General features: G+C 62.4%; 4 protein-coding genes across 4 annotated transcripts in view; 3 read left to right on the top strand and 1 right to left on the bottom strand.

Moving 5' to 3' along the window:
• Window positions 1-37: 37 nt before the first annotated feature.
• Window positions 38-6,391, bottom strand: LOC306816773 (antigen peptide transporter 2-like; the record flags this gene model as incomplete). Its single annotated transcript, XM_079333205.1, has 12 exons — window positions 6,319-6,391; window positions 5,547-6,075; window positions 4,907-5,015; window positions 4,699-4,829; window positions 3,991-4,196; window positions 3,107-3,304; window positions 2,478-2,606; window positions 2,100-2,288; window positions 1,856-2,029; window positions 1,369-1,528; window positions 1,011-1,138; window positions 38-277 (listed from the first exon to the last, which is right to left on the bottom strand). The coding sequence occupies exons 2-12, from the start codon at window positions 6,046-6,048 to the stop codon at window positions 38-40; spliced, it is 2,166 nt and encodes a 721-aa protein (XP_079189331.1). The 5' UTR covers window positions 6,049-6,075; window positions 6,319-6,391.
• Window positions 6,392-6,822: 431 nt separating this feature from the next.
• LOC306816762 (antigen peptide transporter 1-like) lies at window positions 6,823-10,901 on the top strand. The gene is made up of 8 exons (XM_079333191.1): window positions 6,823-6,969; window positions 7,314-7,416; window positions 7,501-7,846; window positions 8,066-8,263; window positions 8,891-9,019; window positions 9,319-9,525; window positions 9,967-10,140; window positions 10,587-10,901. Exons 1-8 carry the CDS (start codon window positions 6,873-6,875, stop codon window positions 10,776-10,778), a joined length of 1,446 nt encoding a protein of 481 aa, XP_079189317.1. The 5' UTR covers window positions 6,823-6,872; the 3' UTR covers window positions 10,779-10,901.
• Window positions 10,902-11,343: 442 nt separating this feature from the next.
• On the top strand, window positions 11,344-12,119 carry LOC306816800 (glutamine transport ATP-binding protein GlnQ-like; the record flags this gene model as incomplete). Its single annotated transcript, XM_079333260.1, has 2 exons — window positions 11,344-11,466; window positions 11,895-12,119. The coding sequence occupies exons 1-2, from the start codon at window positions 11,347-11,349 to the stop codon at window positions 12,117-12,119; spliced, it is 345 nt and encodes a 114-aa protein (XP_079189386.1). The 5' UTR covers window positions 11,344-11,346.
• Window positions 12,120-13,191: 1,072 nt separating this feature from the next.
• LOC306816764 (antigen peptide transporter 2-like) overlaps window positions 13,192-18,953 on the top strand; it is a gene marked incomplete at its 3' end in the record, with an annotated part of 43,219 nt that continues 37,457 nt past the window's right edge. Inside the window, exon 1 of the mRNA XM_079333196.1 lies at window positions 13,192-13,202. The remainder of the gene's footprint in view (window positions 13,203-18,953) is intronic.

Below are 18,953 nucleotides of genomic sequence, written 5' to 3'. Positions count from 1 at the left end.
CACCAGGAATGGGGGCACTGGGGCTGATTATTCCCCTTTACTCCCTGCCGGGTGCAGCCGCCTTCTCGCTGCCCATCCCGGGGGTGCCAGCGCTGCCCGCCCCGAGGAGCAGGCGGGCGTAGGCGCCGCGGCGCTGCCGCAGCTCGGCCGGTGTCCCGCTCTCGGCCACGGCGCCGCGCTCCAGCACCACCAGGCGGTCAGCGGCGTCCAGAACGCGCCCGCGGTGCGACACGACCAGCACGGTCTGTGCCAGCCCGGCGCGCACCCAGCGCTGTGCCTGCGGCCAGAGAAGCCTCATCCCATCCCGTCCAACTCAGCCCTGCACAGTCCCACCTGATCCCGCCCCACTGTGCCGTTCCTCAGTCCCACCCTAACCCCGTCATCCTTTTCTTACCATCCCACCTCCCTGTTCTCCATCCCATCCCCATGCCCACTGTCTCATCCTGTTCACACTATCCCATCTCGCTGTTCCATCCCACCAGCCCAACCCTTCCCAACACATTCCATCTCTCTGTCTTCTTTCCAGCACTCACATCCCATCCCAACTCATCCCATGGATCCCATCCCATCCCATGGATCCCATCCCATCCCAACCCAACCCAACCCAAACCATCTCAAACCAGCCCAACCCAACGCATCTCATCCCATCCATCCCATCCCATCTGAACCCAGCCCAATCCAAACCATCAACTCATCCCATCCCATCCCAACACAACCCAACTCATCCCATCCCATCCCATCCCATCCCATCCCATCCCATCCCATCCCATCCCATCCCATCCCATCCCATCCCATCCCATCCCATCCATCTCATCCCATCCTGTCCTATTTCTACACCTTATTGAGCCGCACCACCCATCCAACCCCCCATCTTCACCCTATCATTCCCACTCCACCCCATTATCCCCCATCCCTCCAGCCCCCATCCCACCCTTCCACTCTCATACCATCCCACCCCATTTCCACCAATTGCACCCCTATCCCACCCCCCTCCACCCCACCCCACTCACCGCCCCCTCATCTCCATCATCCAGAGCCTCATCGAGGATGAGCAGGGTCGGCCGCCGGAGCAGAGCCCGGGCCAGGGCCAGGCGGCGCCGCTGCCCCGCTGCCAGCCGCCCCCCACGCTCGCCCACCTCTGGGGGAACCCATGGATCAGGGGGATCTGAGCTCAAGGACCCCCCACGCTCCCCCACCTCTGGGGGAACCCATGGATCAGTGGGATCTGAGCTCAAGGACCCCCCTGCACCCACCATACTCCCCCATCTCTGCCAGAGGATCTTTGGGATCAGGGGCTGCCCCATCCTCCCAGCTCTCACACCCCAGGATGAAGCCCCAGGATTCCCCTGCTGTTCCCCCAGCTCTCACCAGTGTCCCAGCCTTGCTCCAGCCCCTGGATGAAGTCCATGGCTCCAGCAGCAGTGGCAGCCTCCTGCAGCTCTGACTCTGTGCAGTGCTCCAGCCCCAGCACGATGTTCTCACGGATTGTTCCAGAAAACAGGATGGGATCCTGCTCCACTAGCACCACCTGCCCCAGCCCCAAAACCTGTGATGCTGTCCAGGCTCTTGGTGTTCCCATCTTTGTTCCATGATCTCATCTCTCCTTGATGTCCCCATAGTCTCCATCCCTCCTCCCAATGTCCCCATCCCTCTTCCCAGTGTCCCCATTCCTGTCATCACCATTCCATTTCCCAGTGCTCCCATCCCATTTCCTGTTGTCCCCATCCCATTCCTGCTGTGCCCATTCCTCTTCCCAGTGTCCCCATCCCTGCTCCTGATGTCCCCACCCATTCCTCCCTGCTCCCAGCTCTGTTTCAGTGTCCCCACTGTCCCCACCCCATCCCCAGTGTCCCACCTTGCGGTGCAGGTACTGGTGTTCATACTCTGGCAGTGGGATCCCATCCAGCAGCACCTTCCCCCTGCCAGGATCCCTCACCCTCCCCAGCAGTGCCACAGCCGTGCTCTTCCCGCTGCCATTGGGCCCCGCCAGCGCCGTCACCTCCCTGGGACGCACCTCAAAGGTCACATCCTGTGGGATGGGGACAGGTGATGCCAGAATTCCCACCCCTGGGAAAAACCCCAGGTTCCCCCAGACCCACCTTCAGCACAGGGTGCTCTGGGTTCCCAGGATATGTGAAGGAGACTTTCTGAAAAGTGACGTGGCCCTGAAGCTCAGGGGGCTTCCGTGTCCCCCCGATGTCCCTGGTGGGTTTCTGATCCAGGTATTCCCAGATCTTCTGTCCAGCAGCTGCATTGGTCAGGAATTCGTTGAAGCCGTAGAGCAGCACCTGGGGAGAAGGAAGGGGATGGCATGGGGATGGGCAGGAGCATGGATGGACAGACAGACATGTGGATTCCATAGTCACGAATTCATTGAAACCATAGAGCAGCACCTGGGGAGAAGGAAGAGGATGGCACAGGGATGGGCAGGAACATGGATGGATGGACAGACAGACATGTGGATTCCATGGGATCACCTGGACATGATGGCCAACTGTGTCCTGGTACAGCAGGAAGGTGACAAGGACCCCAGGAGTGATGTGTCCATCACGGAGCTGCTGGTGGCTCCGGAACAGCACCAGGACCCGGATGGTCAGGTGGAGCATCTGTGGGTGGCAACAGGGATACTGGTGTCCCCATTCTGCTCCTGGTGTCCCCATTCTCCTCCTGGTATCCTCATTCCAGTCCTGGGGTCCCCATCTCACCCCTGATGTTCCCATCCTTTGTCCCAGTGTTCCTACTCTGCTTCTAATGTCACCGTTCCCATTCCTGGCATGCCCATTCCTGATCCCAATGTCCCTGTTCTGGTGTTCCCATTCCTGGTGTTCCCATTCTGCTCTCAGTGCCCTCATCTCAGCTGCTAGTTTCCCATCCCTGATCCCAATGTCTCTGTTCTGGTGTCCCCATTCCTGGTGTTCCCATTCTGCTCTCAGTGCCCTCATCTCAGCTGCTGGTTTCCCATCCCTGATCCCAATGTCCCTGTTCTGATGTCCCCATTCCTGGTGTTCTCATTCTGCTCTCAGTGCCCTCATCTCAGCTGCTGGTTTCCCATTCCTGATCCCAGTGTCTCCATTCCCTGGCATTCCCATTTCCAGTTCCCCCTGACCCTGTTGATGAGAGTGAAGAATGCCAGCTCCAGCTCTATCTGCTCCTTCAGCCTCAGCTCCTTGGCCAGGTTGTGGCTGTGTTGCTCCTCCTCCTCCTCCTCTGCCGAAAAGATCCGGATGGTCTCGATGGCGGCGACGGATTCCTGCACACCCGAGGCCGTCTGGGCAGATGCTTCCAGCATGGATTGCTGAAGTGCCTGTGGCAGCATTGGAGGCTCTCCAGCTGTCCCAGGTCACCTTCCTGGTCCATCATCCACGCCCTGTCCTCAGCATTCCCATCCCACCACACCCACTGCATCCCCACTTTTGCATTCCCACCGTCCCACACCCTTCTCCCACCCATTCTATCAGTCCTAATCCCACCATCCCCATCCCCACTGTCTCATCCCTATTCCTACCATTCTCATTCCCAGCATCCCATTCCTCTGGTCTTCATCCCCACTCCCATCCCCCCGGGCCAAATCCAGTCACACCATCCCAACCCATCTCCCTATTTTATCCCATACCATTCCATCCCATCCCACCCCACCTGTCCAACCTGTCCCTTCCCCACCATCCCACTTTATCCCATCCCATCCCATCCCATCCCATCCCATCCCATCCCATCCCATCCCATCCCATCCCATCCCATCCCATCCCATCCCATCCCATCCCATTATTCTCATCTCCACCATTCCATTCCTTCCCCATACCAGCACTCCCACCATCCCATTCCCTTGATCTCTATCCCCTCTCATCCCACCATTCCCATCTCCATCATCTTCCTTCCCACTATCCATCAACCACATTCCATCCCCACCATCCATTCCCCTGGCCCCCATCCCAACTCTGTCATTCCCACCTGGGTGTCCCCCTCCCCCTCTTTCCCTCCCCTATTCCTGACCCGTTTCCGGGCGCTCTGGATACGGTGGGTGGTGATTTCAAGTGGCACCTCCAGCAGTGCCAGCAGTGCCAGGCCTGGTGCCAGCCCCACCATGAACACCCCAACCACCAGGGCCATCCCCAGGCTTCGCAGCAGATGGTTGGCTCCAGTGGGTGCTGCTGAGCACACCTGAGGCACCTCGGTGGAAAATCGAGCCAGGAGCTCAGCTGCAGGGTGGGAAAAGAGATTGGGATTGTGGTGGGTGGGGACAGGATGGGAATGATGTGATGGGGACCAGTGGGATGGTGGAATGGGATGGGACAGTGAAGATGAGATGGTGGGAATGGAGATGGTGAGATGGGGATGATGGGATGAAGCTGGGGACATGCAATGGGATGGAGAATAATGGGGATGGGAAATAATGGATAGAATGGGGAAGTGGGATTGGGACAGGATGAAACTTTGGGGTAGAATGAAGCCAGTAAGATGGGATGGGATGGGATGGGATGGGATGGGATGGGATGGGATGGGATGGGATGGGATGGGATGGGATGGGATGGGATGGGATGGGATGGGATGGGATGGGATGGGATGGGATGGGATGGGATGGGATAGGGACTGGAGGCTGGGATTGGATGCTAGGATGGGGACTCTGGTGACAGGATAGTTGGGATGGCATGGACAGGTGGGATGGGTCAGGTGGGCTGCAGCTGGACCGTGCCCTGTTACCTGCTGGCCTTCCCTGGAAGAAATCCAAGTCTTGGTGCACCAGGTGGGAAAAGAGCCGGAGGCTCAGCCTCTGACGGAGACGTGCTTTCAGCAGCAGGAAGAAGCACCCACGGCACCCAGAAAACAGCACACTGGGGGGACACGGGGACATGGTGACATCAGGGATGTTGGGGACATGAGGACATGCCCAGGGAATGCTGCAACCCACCTGGTGGCTCCAGCAGCTGCCACCATGCCAGCAGCTCCGGCGGTGAGTCCGTCCCCAGTGCCGATGGCATCCAGCACCTTCCCGGTGACGTAGGGTCCCAGTGTCTCCCCTGGGGGTCACCAAGCCTGTGTCACCATGGGTGTGACCACTGACACGGGGACCCTGCCTTGTGAGGGGCAGCACCCAATCTGGGCAGTGGGGATCTAAGGTTGGGAAGGCACAACACGATTTGGGCGGGATATAAAGGGGCAGATTAGAGGGGTCAGGAGCCAATATTGGGGGTTTAGTGCCAAATTTAGGGGGTCAGTACCAATTCTAGGGGTCAGAACCTAAACATGGGAGATCAGGACCCAAGGCCTTGGAGGTCAACATTCATTTCTGGGCATCAGACGCTGAGTTTGAGGGTCAGCACCCAATTTTGGGGGTCAACACTTCAGTTTGCAGGGTCAGAACCCAATTTAGAGAGTCGGGACTCAATTTTGGCAGGGTCAGCACCCAGCTGAAGGTGTCACCTCCCAGTTTATGGAGGTCACCACCCAATTTTAGGCTGGTCATCACCTATTTAGGCACTCAACACTCAATTTTTAGGGGCCAGCGTTCCAATTTGGGGCTGCAGAACCCAAATTTGGATGTCACCCACCAATGGCCGCCAGCACGAGGCAGAGGACGGCAGCTCCGAGGACGTTCCGCTCCTCCCAGGTCAGTGCCAGAGCGTGCCAGACGGTGCCAGGAGCCTTGGGGACATCGCCGGGGGTCTCAGGGACACCGCCAGGGACCGGGGGAGCGGCCCAGGCCAACTGGGCGAGTGCGGCAGCTGCGTGGGCGACCCCGAGCCAGGCGGGCGGGGCGGCCGCCAAGAGCCCCGGGCCGGCCCCGGGCGGGCCCAGGAGGGAGCGCAGGGTCCCGAAGGCTGCGGGGGTGGCGGCGACAGTCAGGGCGGCCGCGGTGGCCCCGGGGGGACGGCGAGGGGCGAGTAGCCAGGTGGCCACGACCAGGACGGGCAGGCGAAGGGCGGCTTCGAGCCATAAGCCCGCCACGCCCAGCGGAGCCAGCGGCGGTACCAGCGGCACCAGTAACACCAGTGCCAGGGCATCGGCCACCAGCAGGAGGCCGGGCAGGAGAGCAGCGGGTGGCAGCGCCATGGCGGGACCAGTACAGACCAGTGCTCCCTGTGTGGGAAGGATCAACAGGCTGAGAACTTACCAGTTAAAACCAATGAGCACTGGGGTGCTCCCCTGTCCACACCAGTGCTCCCAGTCTAGACGAGGGTGCTACCAGTCTTGTGACCTGAGCTCAGCAGTCCACACCAGTGCTCCCAGTTCAGCTTGGAGCGCTCCCCAGTCCACAGAAGGCACTTCCCAGTCCAGCCCTCTCAGCTCCCCAGTCCACACGGGGCACTCACCAGTGCCCACCACTGCTCCCAGTTTAGCTCTCCAGTAGCTCCCAGAAAGATCCGTTAAGATTTCGCTTTCGAGTCCCCGCCTGTCCCGCTCTGCCCCGCCCCTCCCGCCCTCTCCACGCTCACACCACGCCCACACCACGCCCATTTCCCCGCCCAGATCCCGCCCCCCGCCTGCATCGCCCCCTCCGGCTCGCAACCCGCTCCGGCTCCGTCTACCTGGCAGTCGATGACGTCACATACATGCCTACCAATCAGCGTCGCTCATTCCGGGCCTGTGGGCGTGTCAGTTCCAGGGGATTCCCGCCGGCCCCGCCCCGCCCCCCGCGCGCCGTTTTCGGCTTTCCGGGAAATCGCGGCGCCTCCGGGAGCTGACCGGGCGCGATCGGGGAGGCACCAGGGCCATGAAGGGTCCGGACTAGGACACACCGGGAGCAGGAACGGGGCCCGCACGGAGCCTCCGGGACCCTCCGGAACCAACCGCCAGAAGAACCGGGAGCCAGCAGAACTCACCAGGACCCAGCACGACTCACCGGGACCAGAGCAGGACGCACCCCCTGCCCCGCGATGTTTTCTCCCCAGATCCGACGGCTCCTGGCCCTGCTGGCCCCCGAGCGCGGGCGCTGGACGCTGGTGGGGGGGCTGATGTCGGCTTCTGCCCTCGGTACGAGGGGACCCCGACCTGGGGAGGGCAGGACCCCTTGGAGGGGCTTCGGGATCTGATTTGGAGGGTTTGGACATAACTGTGGGGGGGCAGGACACGATGGGGGGTTGCAAGGCCAATTTGCGGGGTCAGAACCCAATTTGGGGGGAGGCAGGATCTGATTTGAGGGAGGTCAGAAACCAATTTGTGCATCGGGTCCCAGTTTAGAGGCAGCGAGCGCACAATTTGGGGGGTCAGGATCCAATTTTGGAGCTCAACACACAGTTTTGGGAGCCAGGATCCTGTTTTCAGGCTTCAGTCCCCAATTTAGGGGGAACCCCCACTTAAACACTGTGTCCCCGCAGGTGAGGTGGCCGCCCCGTACTTCACGGGCCGCGTCACTGACCGGGTGACAAAGGAGGACGCGACAGCGGCCGTGTGGCCCCTTGTGCTGGTGGGGCTGGGCAGGTGGGTGCCCCCGGAGCCGCGGGGACACGCCGAGGTGGCGGTGAGGCGGCGGTGACCCGCGGCCTGACCCCGCTGTCCCCGCAGTGCCATCGCCGAGCTGGCCTGTGACTGCAGCGCAGCGGTGGCGCTGACGCGGGCGCGGGAGCGGCTGCAGCGACGGGCGGTGGCCGCGGTGCTGCGCGGGGACGTGCCCGGGCCCGGGGGTCTCCTGGGGGACACGCCGGGCGCGGTGGCCGAGCGGGTGACAGGGGACGCCAGGGCGGCGCACGCGGCGCTGGCCGATATGGTGGTGCCGTTGCTGTGGGGGGTGACACGGGCAGTGTCGCTGCTGGCCACGGTGGCCTGGCTGTCCCCTCTGCTCGGTCTGCTCACGCTCCTGGCACTGCCGCTCTTCCTGCTGCTGCCGCGCGCCGTCGGAGCCATCCAGCGGGTACTGAGGGGACATGGGGTGTGAGGGGCCCTTGGGGACACCTCTCTGTCCCCAGTGTCACTTCCCTGAGCCCCTTGTCACCTCCCTGCACCTTGAGTTCACTCCAAACCCTTCCTGTCCCCTTCCTGTGCCTGTGGTCACTTCCCCACGCCCACTGTCACCTCCTCCTGTCCCCCCAGCCCCCATCCCCATGGTGACCCCCTGTCCCTGTGTCCCCAGGACCTGGCCCGGCAGGTGCGGGTGGCAGAGGCCAGCACCGCTGCGGTGGCCCTGGAGTCCCTGGGGGCCATGGGGACCGTCCGAGCCTTTGGGCACGAGGCCGGTGTCACCTCGTGGGTCCGGCAGCGCCTGGCCCAGCAGCACCAGCTGGAGAGGAGAGAGGCCCTGGCCTATGCAGCTGGGTGCTGGGCCAGTGGGGTATGGGGACACTGGGGACACGGGGCGATGAGGAACAGTGGCATGGGAATGGAACATGTGGTGGCACAGGGCTGGGGACAAGGCACGTGGTGGCAGCGGGCTGGGAGACATGGGAATGTGATGGTGGAATAGGGGACAGGGATGTGGTGGTGTTGAAATAGGGGACACAGGGATGTGATGGTGTTGGAATAGGGGACAGGGATGTGATGGTGTTGGAATAGGGGATGTGGGGATGTGGTGGTGTTGGAATGGGGGACACAGGGATGTGATAGTGTTGGAATGGGGGACACAGGGATGTGGTGGTGTTGGAATAGGGGACACAGGGATGTGGCAGCAGGAGTCACATTGGGTATGGTGGCAGGGGGATGAAGACATGGGGATACAGGGACAGGAGATACTGTGACGGGGGCTGGGGAACACAGGGACACAGTAGCAAAGGGCCAGGGGACACAGGACATGGTGGCAGGACATGGGGAGCAGCAGTGTGGGGCCAGGGGATGTGGAAACATGGTGGCCTGGGGCAGAGGGGCATGAGAATGGGTGGCCTGGGGAAGGGGGCATGGTGGCCTGGGGCTGCGTGACACAGTGACATGAAGCTGGGCTGACAGCCTGTGTCTGTGTCTCCAGTTCCCTGCCCTGGCTCTGAAGCTGGCAGTGCTCATCTTGGGTGGATATTTGGTGACTGCAGGGACTGTCACCCCTGGGGAGCTGGTGGCCATCCTCATGTGCCAGCTACACTTCACAAAGGCTGTGGAGGTGATGAAAGTGTCCCCTACATGTCCCCAGTGTGTTCTCTCCTGTCCTCAATCCCATTCCCTGTGTCCCATGTCCCCCCACCACGTCCCCATGTCCCCACATGCTGGCAGTGATGTCCCCATACTCTCTTGGCCACGTTCCCATCCCTATCTCCTGTGTCCCCAGCCCCTCCCTGTTGTGCACCCTGCATGTCCTCAAGTTCTGTCACTTATGTCCCACTGTGCACTTGCCCCATGTCACCTCATGTCTCCCTGTGTCCTCCTCATGTCCCTGTGTCCCCAATGTCCCCATGTCCCCAGATGGTGCTCTTGTACCTCCCATTCCTGGCCAAGGCTGTTGGCTCCTCTGAGACACTCCTGGAGCTGCTGGAGCAGGCCAGGACGGTGGCACCAGCAGGGTCACTGTCACCTGTCACCCCACGGGGCCAGGAGACCACATGGACTCCAGGCCTGTGCCTCAAGGATGTCTGGATGTCATACCCTGGGCAGCCTGAGCCAGTCCTCAAGGTGATGGTGACAGAGGGGCAGGGGGACACATGGGGTATGGTGAATGTGGGGGAACATGGGACACAGAGGGACAAAGGGATATTGGGGACATGGGGACACATGGGGAGGATGTGGGGAAACATGGGACATGGGGGGGGATATAGGACAGGGGCACAAGGGGATACTGGGGATATGGGGGACAAGGGGATATTGGGGCCATGGGGGACAAGGGGCTACTGCAGACGTGGGGACAAGGGCATACTGGGGACATGAAGGGACAAGGGGATATTGGGGACACGTGGGGACAAGGGGACATGGGGGACAAGGTGATACTGGAGATATGAGGGGACAAGGGGATATTGGGGACACGCGGGGACAAGGGGGTAGTGGAGATATGAGGGGACAAGTGATTCTGGGGTCCCGCGGTCACCGGAGGGGTCGGTGCCATCTCTGTTCCGCCAGGGGGTGTCGCTGTCGCTGCGCCCCGGGGAGGTGGTGGCCGTGCTGGCGCCCCCTGGCGGCGGGAAGAGCTCGCTGGCGGCGGCGGCGCTGGGGCTGCGCCCCCTGGCGGGCGGGGCGGTGCTGCTGGACGGGATTCCCCTGAGCCCCCGCTCGGACCCTGCTCTGCGACAGCAGGTGACACCCGCGGGCCACCCTGCGTCACCATCCACCCCTGTCACCAAACCTCTATGGCCACCTTGTTGTCCCCCCCAGCTCCTCACAGCCATCCCTGGTCCTCAACAGGTCCCCACTGCTGTCCCCAGGTCATTCCTGTGCCCCTGCTGCCACCCCGAGGTCACCAGTGGGTGCCTCAGTGCCAGCCCTTGGATCCCCAATTCCACTCCTCTGTCACAAGTGGGTTACCATGGCTACCCCCGGCTCAGCCATTGTCCCAACAGCCATGACCCCCGTGTCACCCTGTGTCCTCAACACGTCCCCACTGCCACCTCCAGGTCCCTCTTGTGTTCCCAGCATTTCTTCACAGCCACCCTTTTGTCATCCAGCCTCACCACGGCCCTGTCACTACCCCATGTCCTGTCCTTGTCCCTGCTCAGTCCCTGCATGGTGCCCTGTCCCCACAGGTGGCCGGTGTCCCGCAGTGCCCGTCCCTCTTCTCTCGCTCCCTCAGCGCCAACATCACTCTGGGCTGGGGACACAAGGAGGGGACCCAGGTGGTGGCAGCAGCACAGAGGGTGGGGGTGCACACCTGGGCCAAACAGCTGCCACGTGGCTACGATACAGGTACAGCAAGTGTCCCCATGGTCCCCCTGTAGTGTCCCCAGTGTGTGCCAAAGGTGCCTTACAAGTGTCCCAGCAATGTGTCCAAGGTGTCCCCTTGGTCTCCCCAGTGTGTCCCTGTTGTGACCCCATGATGTTCCCGTGATGTCACATCACTGTCCCCACAGTCTCCCCACCTGTTCCCTGACTGTCCCCATGCCATCCCCTCCATGTCCTGTCTGTGTCCTCACTGTCCCCTTGCTGTCCTGTCTCTGTTCTCCCTGTGCACCCCAGAGCTGGGTGTGCAGGGGGTGTAGCTTCCTAACATGTCCCAGTGTCTCCCCTTGGTGTCCCAAATCTGTCTCCACCGTGTCCCTTCAGTGTCCCCATGCTGTCACCACAGTGTCCTGTTGTCCCCTCGCTGTCCACCCTCAATTCCCCACGGTGTCCCCTCTGTCCCCTCCCTGTCCCCGGGTGCACAGCGGGTGTGGCTCCCCAATATGTCCCCGTGATGTCCCCACGGTGTCCCCCCACCGTCCCTGTGATGTCCCCATGGTGTCCCCTCGCTGTCCCTGTGGTGTCCCCACGGTGTCCCCTCTGTCCCCAGAGGTGGGTCCGCGGGGGATGCAGCTGTCAGGGGGACAGGCCCAGGGGGTGGCACTGGCCCGGGCGCTGCTCAGGACCCCCCGGGTGCTGGTGCTGGATGAGCCCACGCGGGCACTGGACCCCGTGATCCGACTGCAGGTAGGTCACAGCCTTGTCCCTGTGTCCCATGGCCCCATCCCCCGGGTCCCCCGGGTCCCCTTGTCCTCTGGGTCCTCACTCCTTGTGTCCCCTGGGTCCCCAGTCCCCATGTCCCCTTGGTTGCTGCCCCTCATGTCACCTAGGGTCTCCTAGGTCATCAAATTCCCTGGGTCCCTTTGGTATCCCCTAGGTCCCTTCCTTGTCCCCTGGGTCCCCACTCCCCATGTCCTTTTTGTCCCCAATCCTTGTGTCCCCTACATGCCCCAGGTCCCCTCTGTTCCCACTCCCTGTGTCCCCTTGGTTGCTGCCCCCCATGTCCCCTGGGGTGCCCTGGGCCCCCAAATCCCCTGGCCCCCATGTCCCCACTCCCCGGGTCCTTGGCTGTGCTTCCCCCCGTGTCCCCGCTGTGTCCCCCCGTGTCCCCGCAGGTGGAGCAGGAGCTGCTGCGTCCGGGCGGTGCCGGCCCGGGGGAGGGGCCGGCGGTGCTGCTGGTCACAGGGCGACTGGCACTGGCCCAAAAGGCTCCCAGGGTGGCCCTGCTGGAGGGGGGGCGGCTGCGGGAGCTGCGGAGCCCTGAGGAGCTCAGGAGCCTCCCGTGGGGGACAGCGGGGGACACTGGGGATGGGGAGGGGGACACCGGGCAGGGACAGTGAGAACAGGGGTGAGGGGCAGCGGAGAATGGGGACACCGTGGGGGAGGGGGTGTGACAGTGAGCGGGTCAATCGATATTCAGATCTGTGTATCAATAAATCGATAAGCCAAGCAATAAACGCGTCGGGAGGGGGAGGGGCCGGGACCCTCCCCCTCCATGAGCTCATCGTGTTGATGGAGAAAATTCCTTGGCGGGGGCGGTGGGCACGGGGGGGGACACGGGGGGGGGACATCGGGACACGGGGTGCCCCCCCACTCTGCCCCTCCCCCCCCGCTTTTTGAGGGGTCCCAGGAGCCCCCCCCCCGCTGTTGTTGTTGCTGCCGGGGCAGAGTCACGGCCACGCCCAGACTGGGAGCACTGGGAGGGGTTGTGCTGGGACACTGGGATGAGCTGTACTGGTGTTACTGGGAGCCCTGGGTCAGTCTGTGCCGCATCGCTGGTGTTACTGGGAGCATTTGGACAGACTGGGAGGACTGGGATGGGCTGTGCCATGTTACTGGTGTCACTGGGAACATCAGGGTGGGTTACTGGGAGTCATGGGTTAGGCTTACTGGGGTTTTTGGGGTTACCGGTGTCACTGGAATGGGCCATGCTGGTGTTACTGGGAGGACTGGGGTGCACTGTGCCACATTACTGGTGTCACTGGGAGCATTGGGGCAGGCTATACTGGTGTTACTGGGATCACTGGGACCGACTATACTGGGATGGGCTTTCCCATGTTACTGGTGTCTCTGGGATGGGCCATACTAGTGGTACTGGTAGCCATGGGTCATTCTGTGCCATTTTACTGGGCTTACTGGGAGCTAGAGGGTAGGAGTTACTGGTGCTCCTGGGAGCACTGGGATGAACTGTGTGGTATTACTGGTGCTCCTGGAAGCACTGGGATGAACTGGGCAGTGCTCTTGGGAGCACTGGGAGGAGGTGTCCTGTGTTACTGGTGTTACTGGTGGGACTGGGATGAGGTATAGGACAGGTCCTGTGCTACTGGGAGCACTGGGATGTGCTGTGCCAGTGTTAGTGGTGTCACTGGGAGCACTGGGATGTGTTGTGCAAGTGTTACTGGTGTCACTGGGAGCACTGGGATGTGCTGTGCTGGTGTCACTGGTATCACTGGTGTCACTGGTGTCACTGGGATGTGCTGCACTGGGGCTCTCATGAGCCGGGGTCAGTCTGAGGCGCATTACTGGTGTCACTGGGAGCACTGGGGCGTGCTGTACTGGTGTTACTGGTGTCACTGGGACGTGCTGCACTGGGGCTCTCATGAGCCGGGCTCAGTCTGAGGCGCATCACTGGTGTCACTGGTGTCACTGGGATGTGCTGTGCCAGTGTTAGTAGTGTCACTGGTGTCATTGGTGTCACTGGGATGTGCTGTGCTGGTGTCACTGGTGTCACTGGGATGGCTGCACTGGGGCTCTCATGAGCCAGGCTCAGTCTGAGGCGTGTTACTGGTGTCACTGGTGTCACTGGTGTCACTGGTGTCACTGGGATGTGCTGTGCTGGTGTCACTGGTGTCACTGGTGTCACTGGGATGGCTGCACTGGGGCTCTCATGAGCCAGGCTCAGTCTGAGGCGCGTTACTGGTGTCACTGGTGTCACTGGTGTCACTGGTGTCACTGGGATGGCTGCACTGGGGCTCTCATGAGCCAGGCTCAGTCTGAGGCGTGTTACTGGTGTCACTGGTGTCACTGGTGTCACTGGGATGTGCTGTGCTGGTGTCACTGGTGTCACTGGTGTCACTGGGATGGCTGCACTGGGGCTCTCATGAGCCGGGCTCAGTCAGTTACTGGTGGCCCAGGCCCCGCCCCCGGCCCCGCCCGACCCAGAGCGCGAACGCGGCGGGACCGGCCGGAGGTTCTGGGGGGACTGGGGGGGACTGGGGGGGACTGGGGGGTCGCTGGGGGGGGGCGCAGAGGCGACACTGGGATGTGACTGGGCGGGGCTTGGGAGAACTGGGCAGGACTGGGGGGCACGGAGAGAACTGGGGCAAACTGGGGGGAATTGGAGGCACTGGAAGGGACTGGGGAGGATTGGGAGAACTGAGAGGGACTGGAAGGGACTGGAGGGGACTGGGAGGGACCGGGAGGGACAGGGGGGAGCTGGAGGGACTGTGGGAATGGGGGGGACTGGGGGAACTGGGGGGCACTGGGGGAGACTGGAGGAATTGGGGTGCACTGGGGGAACAGGCGACACTCTCAGCTCTGGGGGAACTGTGGGGTTTGGGGTACTTGGAGGGACTGGGAGGGGTCACTGGTGGTTACTGGAGAGTCGCTGGGGTTACTGGGAGGTGCTGTGGGTTGCGGTGTCTGTCTGTCTCCAGGAATGTCCCCACAGGTGTCCCTCATGTCAACACGGGTCTCCCTGTGCCCCCCCGGTGTGTGTCCCTGTGTTCTTCAGGTGTCCCCAGAGATGTTCCCATGTCCCCTACTGGTGTCCATGTGTCCCCGGGAATGTCCCCTGGGTGTCCCCCCGATGTCTCTCTCTCCCCTCTGTGTAACCGTGGGTGTCCCCCAGATGTCCCTGTCCCCCCATGGGTGTTCCCTGTGCTTCACGCGTGTCCTTTGTGTGACCCCAGGGTGACTCCACATCCTCCCCGTGGCTTGGACATCCCCACAGCTGTCCCTATGTTCTTTATTGTCCCCATGTGTGTCCCCACATCCTCGTGATATGTGCCTGTGTGCCCTAGCTGTCCCCATAGGTGTCCCTGTGTCCCCCCGTGGGTGCCCCACGGCTGTCCCCGTGTTTCCCCGTGGTCAATCCCCATGTCCCCGTTTTCCCCCAGGACGATGCCGGTGACGCTGGAACTGCGGCTCCTCCTGCTGGCACTGGCGCTGCGGGGTGGGAGCAGTGTCCCCTCAGTGTCCCCCTCAGTGTCCCCTCAGCGTCCCCCTCAGTGTCCCCCTCAGTGTCCCCTGCCACGTCTCCCCCCGAGCCACCCGAGACGTGCGGGACAGCGCTGGCCGATGTGCTGCGGCGGCTGCGGGAGCTCGAGGGACACGCGCGGGCGCTGAGGGGACACTGCGGGGACACGGGGGGACCCCAGGCCGGCACAGGTGACAGCGGGCAAGGAGGAGAGCACGGGGGGGCAGGGGGACACGGGGGGCAGGGGAGTCAAAGGGACAGGGAGGGGACATGGCAGAATCTAGGCTGTGACAGGTAACAGAGAGCAGTGACATGGAGGGGACATGGAAGGGGACAGTGAAGGACGGGGAGGACATAGAGAAACACTGGGGGGTCACTGGGGGTCACTGGGGGGTCACTCAGTGGTCATTAGGGTGATCATTGGGGGGTCACTGGCGTGGTCATTGAGGGATCACTGGGGGGTCATTGGGGATCACTGGGGTGGTCACTGGGGGGGTCATTGGGGGGTCACTGGGGATCACTGGGTGGTTATTGGGGTTGTGACTCAGTGGTCATTGGGGAGTCACTGGGGGCCATTGGGGGTCATTGGGGGGTCACTTGGTGGTCATTGGGGGGTCACTGGGTGGTCACTGGGGTGGTCATTAGGGGTCACTGGGGTGATCATGGGGGGTCACTCGGTGGTCATTGGGGGGTCATTGGGGGGTCACTGAGGTGGTCATTGGGGGTCACTGGGGTGATCATGGGGGGCACTCGGTGGTCACTAGGGGGTCATTGGGGGGGTCACTGGGCTGGTCATTGGGGGGATTGCTGGAGGAGTCTTGGGGGGGTCACTGGGGTGGTCATTGGGGATCGCTGGGCTGGTCATTGGGGGGATCAATGAAGGAGTCTTGGGGGGGTCACTGGGGGTCCCGCCCGTGTCCCGTGTCCCCCAAGCCGGTCGGTGCAGCTCTGTGCGCCCCCTGCCGGCGGGGTCTCTGCTTGCCCCGCCCCCCCCGTGTCCCCCGGCTGCAGTGACCAGGGCCGGTGCGAGCGCGGGCGCTGCCGCTGCTTCCCAGGCTCCAGCGGCCCCGACTGTGCCACCCCCGCCTGTGCTCCGGGCTGGGGCGGGACCCGCTGCGACATCGGTGCGTCCCAACGCCCCCCAGTGCTCCCAGCACCTCCCATCGCCCCCAGCTCAGTGTGTACCCCGGGGTGGGAGGGGACACTGCGGTGACATCGGGGGCTCCCCAGTGCTCCCGGTGCCCCCAGTGACACCAATGCCCCCTCCTCCCCTCCCATACTGGGGGGACCCTACTCTGACACCAGTGCGTACCCAGCTGTTCCCAGTGCCCTTCAGAGTTCCTCCAGTGCTCCCATCCCAGTGCTCCCAGTACACCCCCACTTCTCTCCCCATCCATGAGGGGCTCTCGTGCCACATCAGTGTGTCCCCAAGTGTCCCTATGTGCCACTCCCAGTGCCCTCTAGTGCCTCCCAGTGCCCCCATCCCATTGTGTCACCAGTGTGTCCCTGGCACATCCTAGGGTGTTCCCAGGGTGTCCCCACCCCCTAGATGCCCCATCCCAGGGTGTCACTGTGGTGTCCCCCATCCCATGGGTGTCCCCTAATGTCCCCATGGTGTCCCTGCACTGTCCCCTCAGAGGTGCCCTGGGTGACACCACGGCTGGCCTCCCGCACCCCGACATCCCTGTGCATCACCTGGCCCCAGCCCCTCACTCCTCCTGATGGCCACCGGGTGACACTTGTCCCCCTGTGAATGGGGACACAGGGGACATGGGGGTGGGGGCGTGAGGATGGGGCAGGGACAGAGGGCAACAGGGACATGGAAGGGGCAAGTCTCCAGTGTGACCCGTATGGTCACAAAGGAATGACCCCAATATGTCCCCAAATCATTGCCACGTGTCCCCATGCTGTTCTCAGTGGAATCCCCTATGTGTCCCAAACATGTCCCCCATAAGCTCCCCTCAGTGTGTCCCAAACATGTGCCCAGTGCATCCCCCCAGCACGTCCCCAGTGTGATCCCAGTTTGTCCTGTGGTGTCCTCAGCCTGTGTCCAGTGTGTCCCCAGTGTCCCTACTGTGTCTCCATCGTGCTCCCAATGTGTTCCCGTGGTGTCCCCAACACGTCCCTAATGAGACATCACACTCTGTCCTCATTGTTTCCCCAACATGTTTCCAATGTGTCCCTGAGTTCCCAACATGTTCCTAAGGTGTCCCCAGTGTGTCCCCCTGATGTCCCCATGGTTTCCCCCCCATCCCCTCACACTGTCCCCATCTCCAGGATGACCCTGTGGCCATGACAACACACGAACTGCCCAGCTCTGCTGTCTCCTTCTCAGTGACAGGGCTGTCCCCAGGCTGCCCCTTCGAGCTGCTGGTCCAAGCCAGGAGGGAGCCACATCTGGGGGCACCCGGGATCCTGCATCTGCGCACAGGTGGGACACTTGGGGACACCACTGGGACACCTGGGAACACCTTGGAACAGGGAGGGGGTGGGGCAACAGGGATAGGGTGGGAATGGCATGGAGATGAGGATGGAGAGGACCTGAGCTCCTGCACCTCTGCACAGGTGGGGACACCTGGGGACAAGGCAGGCGGCACTGGAATGGAGTTAGGGACACAGCAGGGACAGGAATGGGAGTGGGGATGGCAGGACAGGAGTGGGGACAGCAGGTGGCATAGAGACAGGGACAGGGTGGCACACAGATGGCAGTGGGAACGGGGATGGCACCAGGATGGGGACAGTGATGACATGGGGTCACCATGGGGGGCAGGGATAGCAAGGGGACAAGAGTGGGGTTGGGGATGGCATGGGCATTGGGACAGGGATGAGAGGCAAAGGGACAGTGATAGAGCAGTGTCACAGTTCAGGGGACAGCCCAGATGAGTGGTGAGAAACGGCACAGGGATGGTGACAGCATGGGAACAGTGTGGCATTGAACAGAGATGGGATGGCACAAGGATGGGGTTGGGGACAGCAATGACATGGCCTGGGGGGTGGGGACAAGGATGAATGCAGAGATGCCAGGGGAACAGGGATAGGGGTGGCATGGACATGGATACAGGGGGTAAGATGGACATGGGTGGGACCGGAATGGGACAGGGATTGGGACAGGGATGTCCCCCAGGGACTCTCTGCCACGATTGGTGACATGGGTCCCCTTTGCTCCACAGCACTCATCCTGCCTGTGCCCCACTATGAGGGGCCACCTCAGGGCTCTCTGGGGTCCCCAGCAGTGGCACCATCAGCCCAAGGGCCCCCAGAGTCCCCAGGATCACCAGTGTCACCCATATCACCAGACTTGTCCTCGGGGTCACCCACATCTTTGGGGTCACCAGCCTCCCCCAAGGGTCCAGCATCCGCAGTAGCTCGAGGGTCCCTGGGACCCCCAGCACCCTCAAGGTCATCAGTGTCACCAGAATCCCCAGAGTCACCAGCAGCACCAGAATTCCCAGGGTCATCAGTGTCACCAGATCTCTCAGTGTCACCAGTGTCCCCAGAGTCCCCAGTGTTTCCAGGCTCCACTCCACCGCCATGGTCCCCGGTGTCCCCACTGTCCCCGGGAATCCCCTCCCTGCAGGACCTGGTGGCCAGGCTGTCCACACACAGTGGCTCCCTGCTCCAGCATCTCGAGAGCCACCTTAGGGCCACCAACTACCCACTCTGTGGCAACAGACAGTGCCAGGGGTGGCCCGTGCCATCCTGGCCTACAGCCTGCGCCGACGCCCAGCCCTGGGGAGGGTACAGGGGTCCACAGTGGGTGTGATGGGGGGACTGAACCAGGAGGGAGTGGGAGCACTGGGGAAAAAATGCCTCAGGGATGGGGGGCACAAGGGGAGGGTGGAACAGGGGCAATGGGGAGAAAGGAACATCACGGTGAGGGGAATGCAGGGATGTGTGTGGGAGGGGGAGTGGGACAGGAAAGGGAAGGGACATTCCAGGGTGGGATGGAGGGGATGGGAAAGGGGAATAAGGAAGA

This window comes from Erithacus rubecula (assembly GCF_903797595.1).
Source record: "Erithacus rubecula genome assembly, contig: scaffold_88_arrow_ctg1, whole genome shotgun sequence".
NCBI lineage: Eukaryota > Metazoa > Chordata > Aves > Passeriformes > Muscicapidae > Erithacus > Erithacus rubecula.
This window is presented reverse-complemented; position numbering and strand designations above follow the sequence as displayed.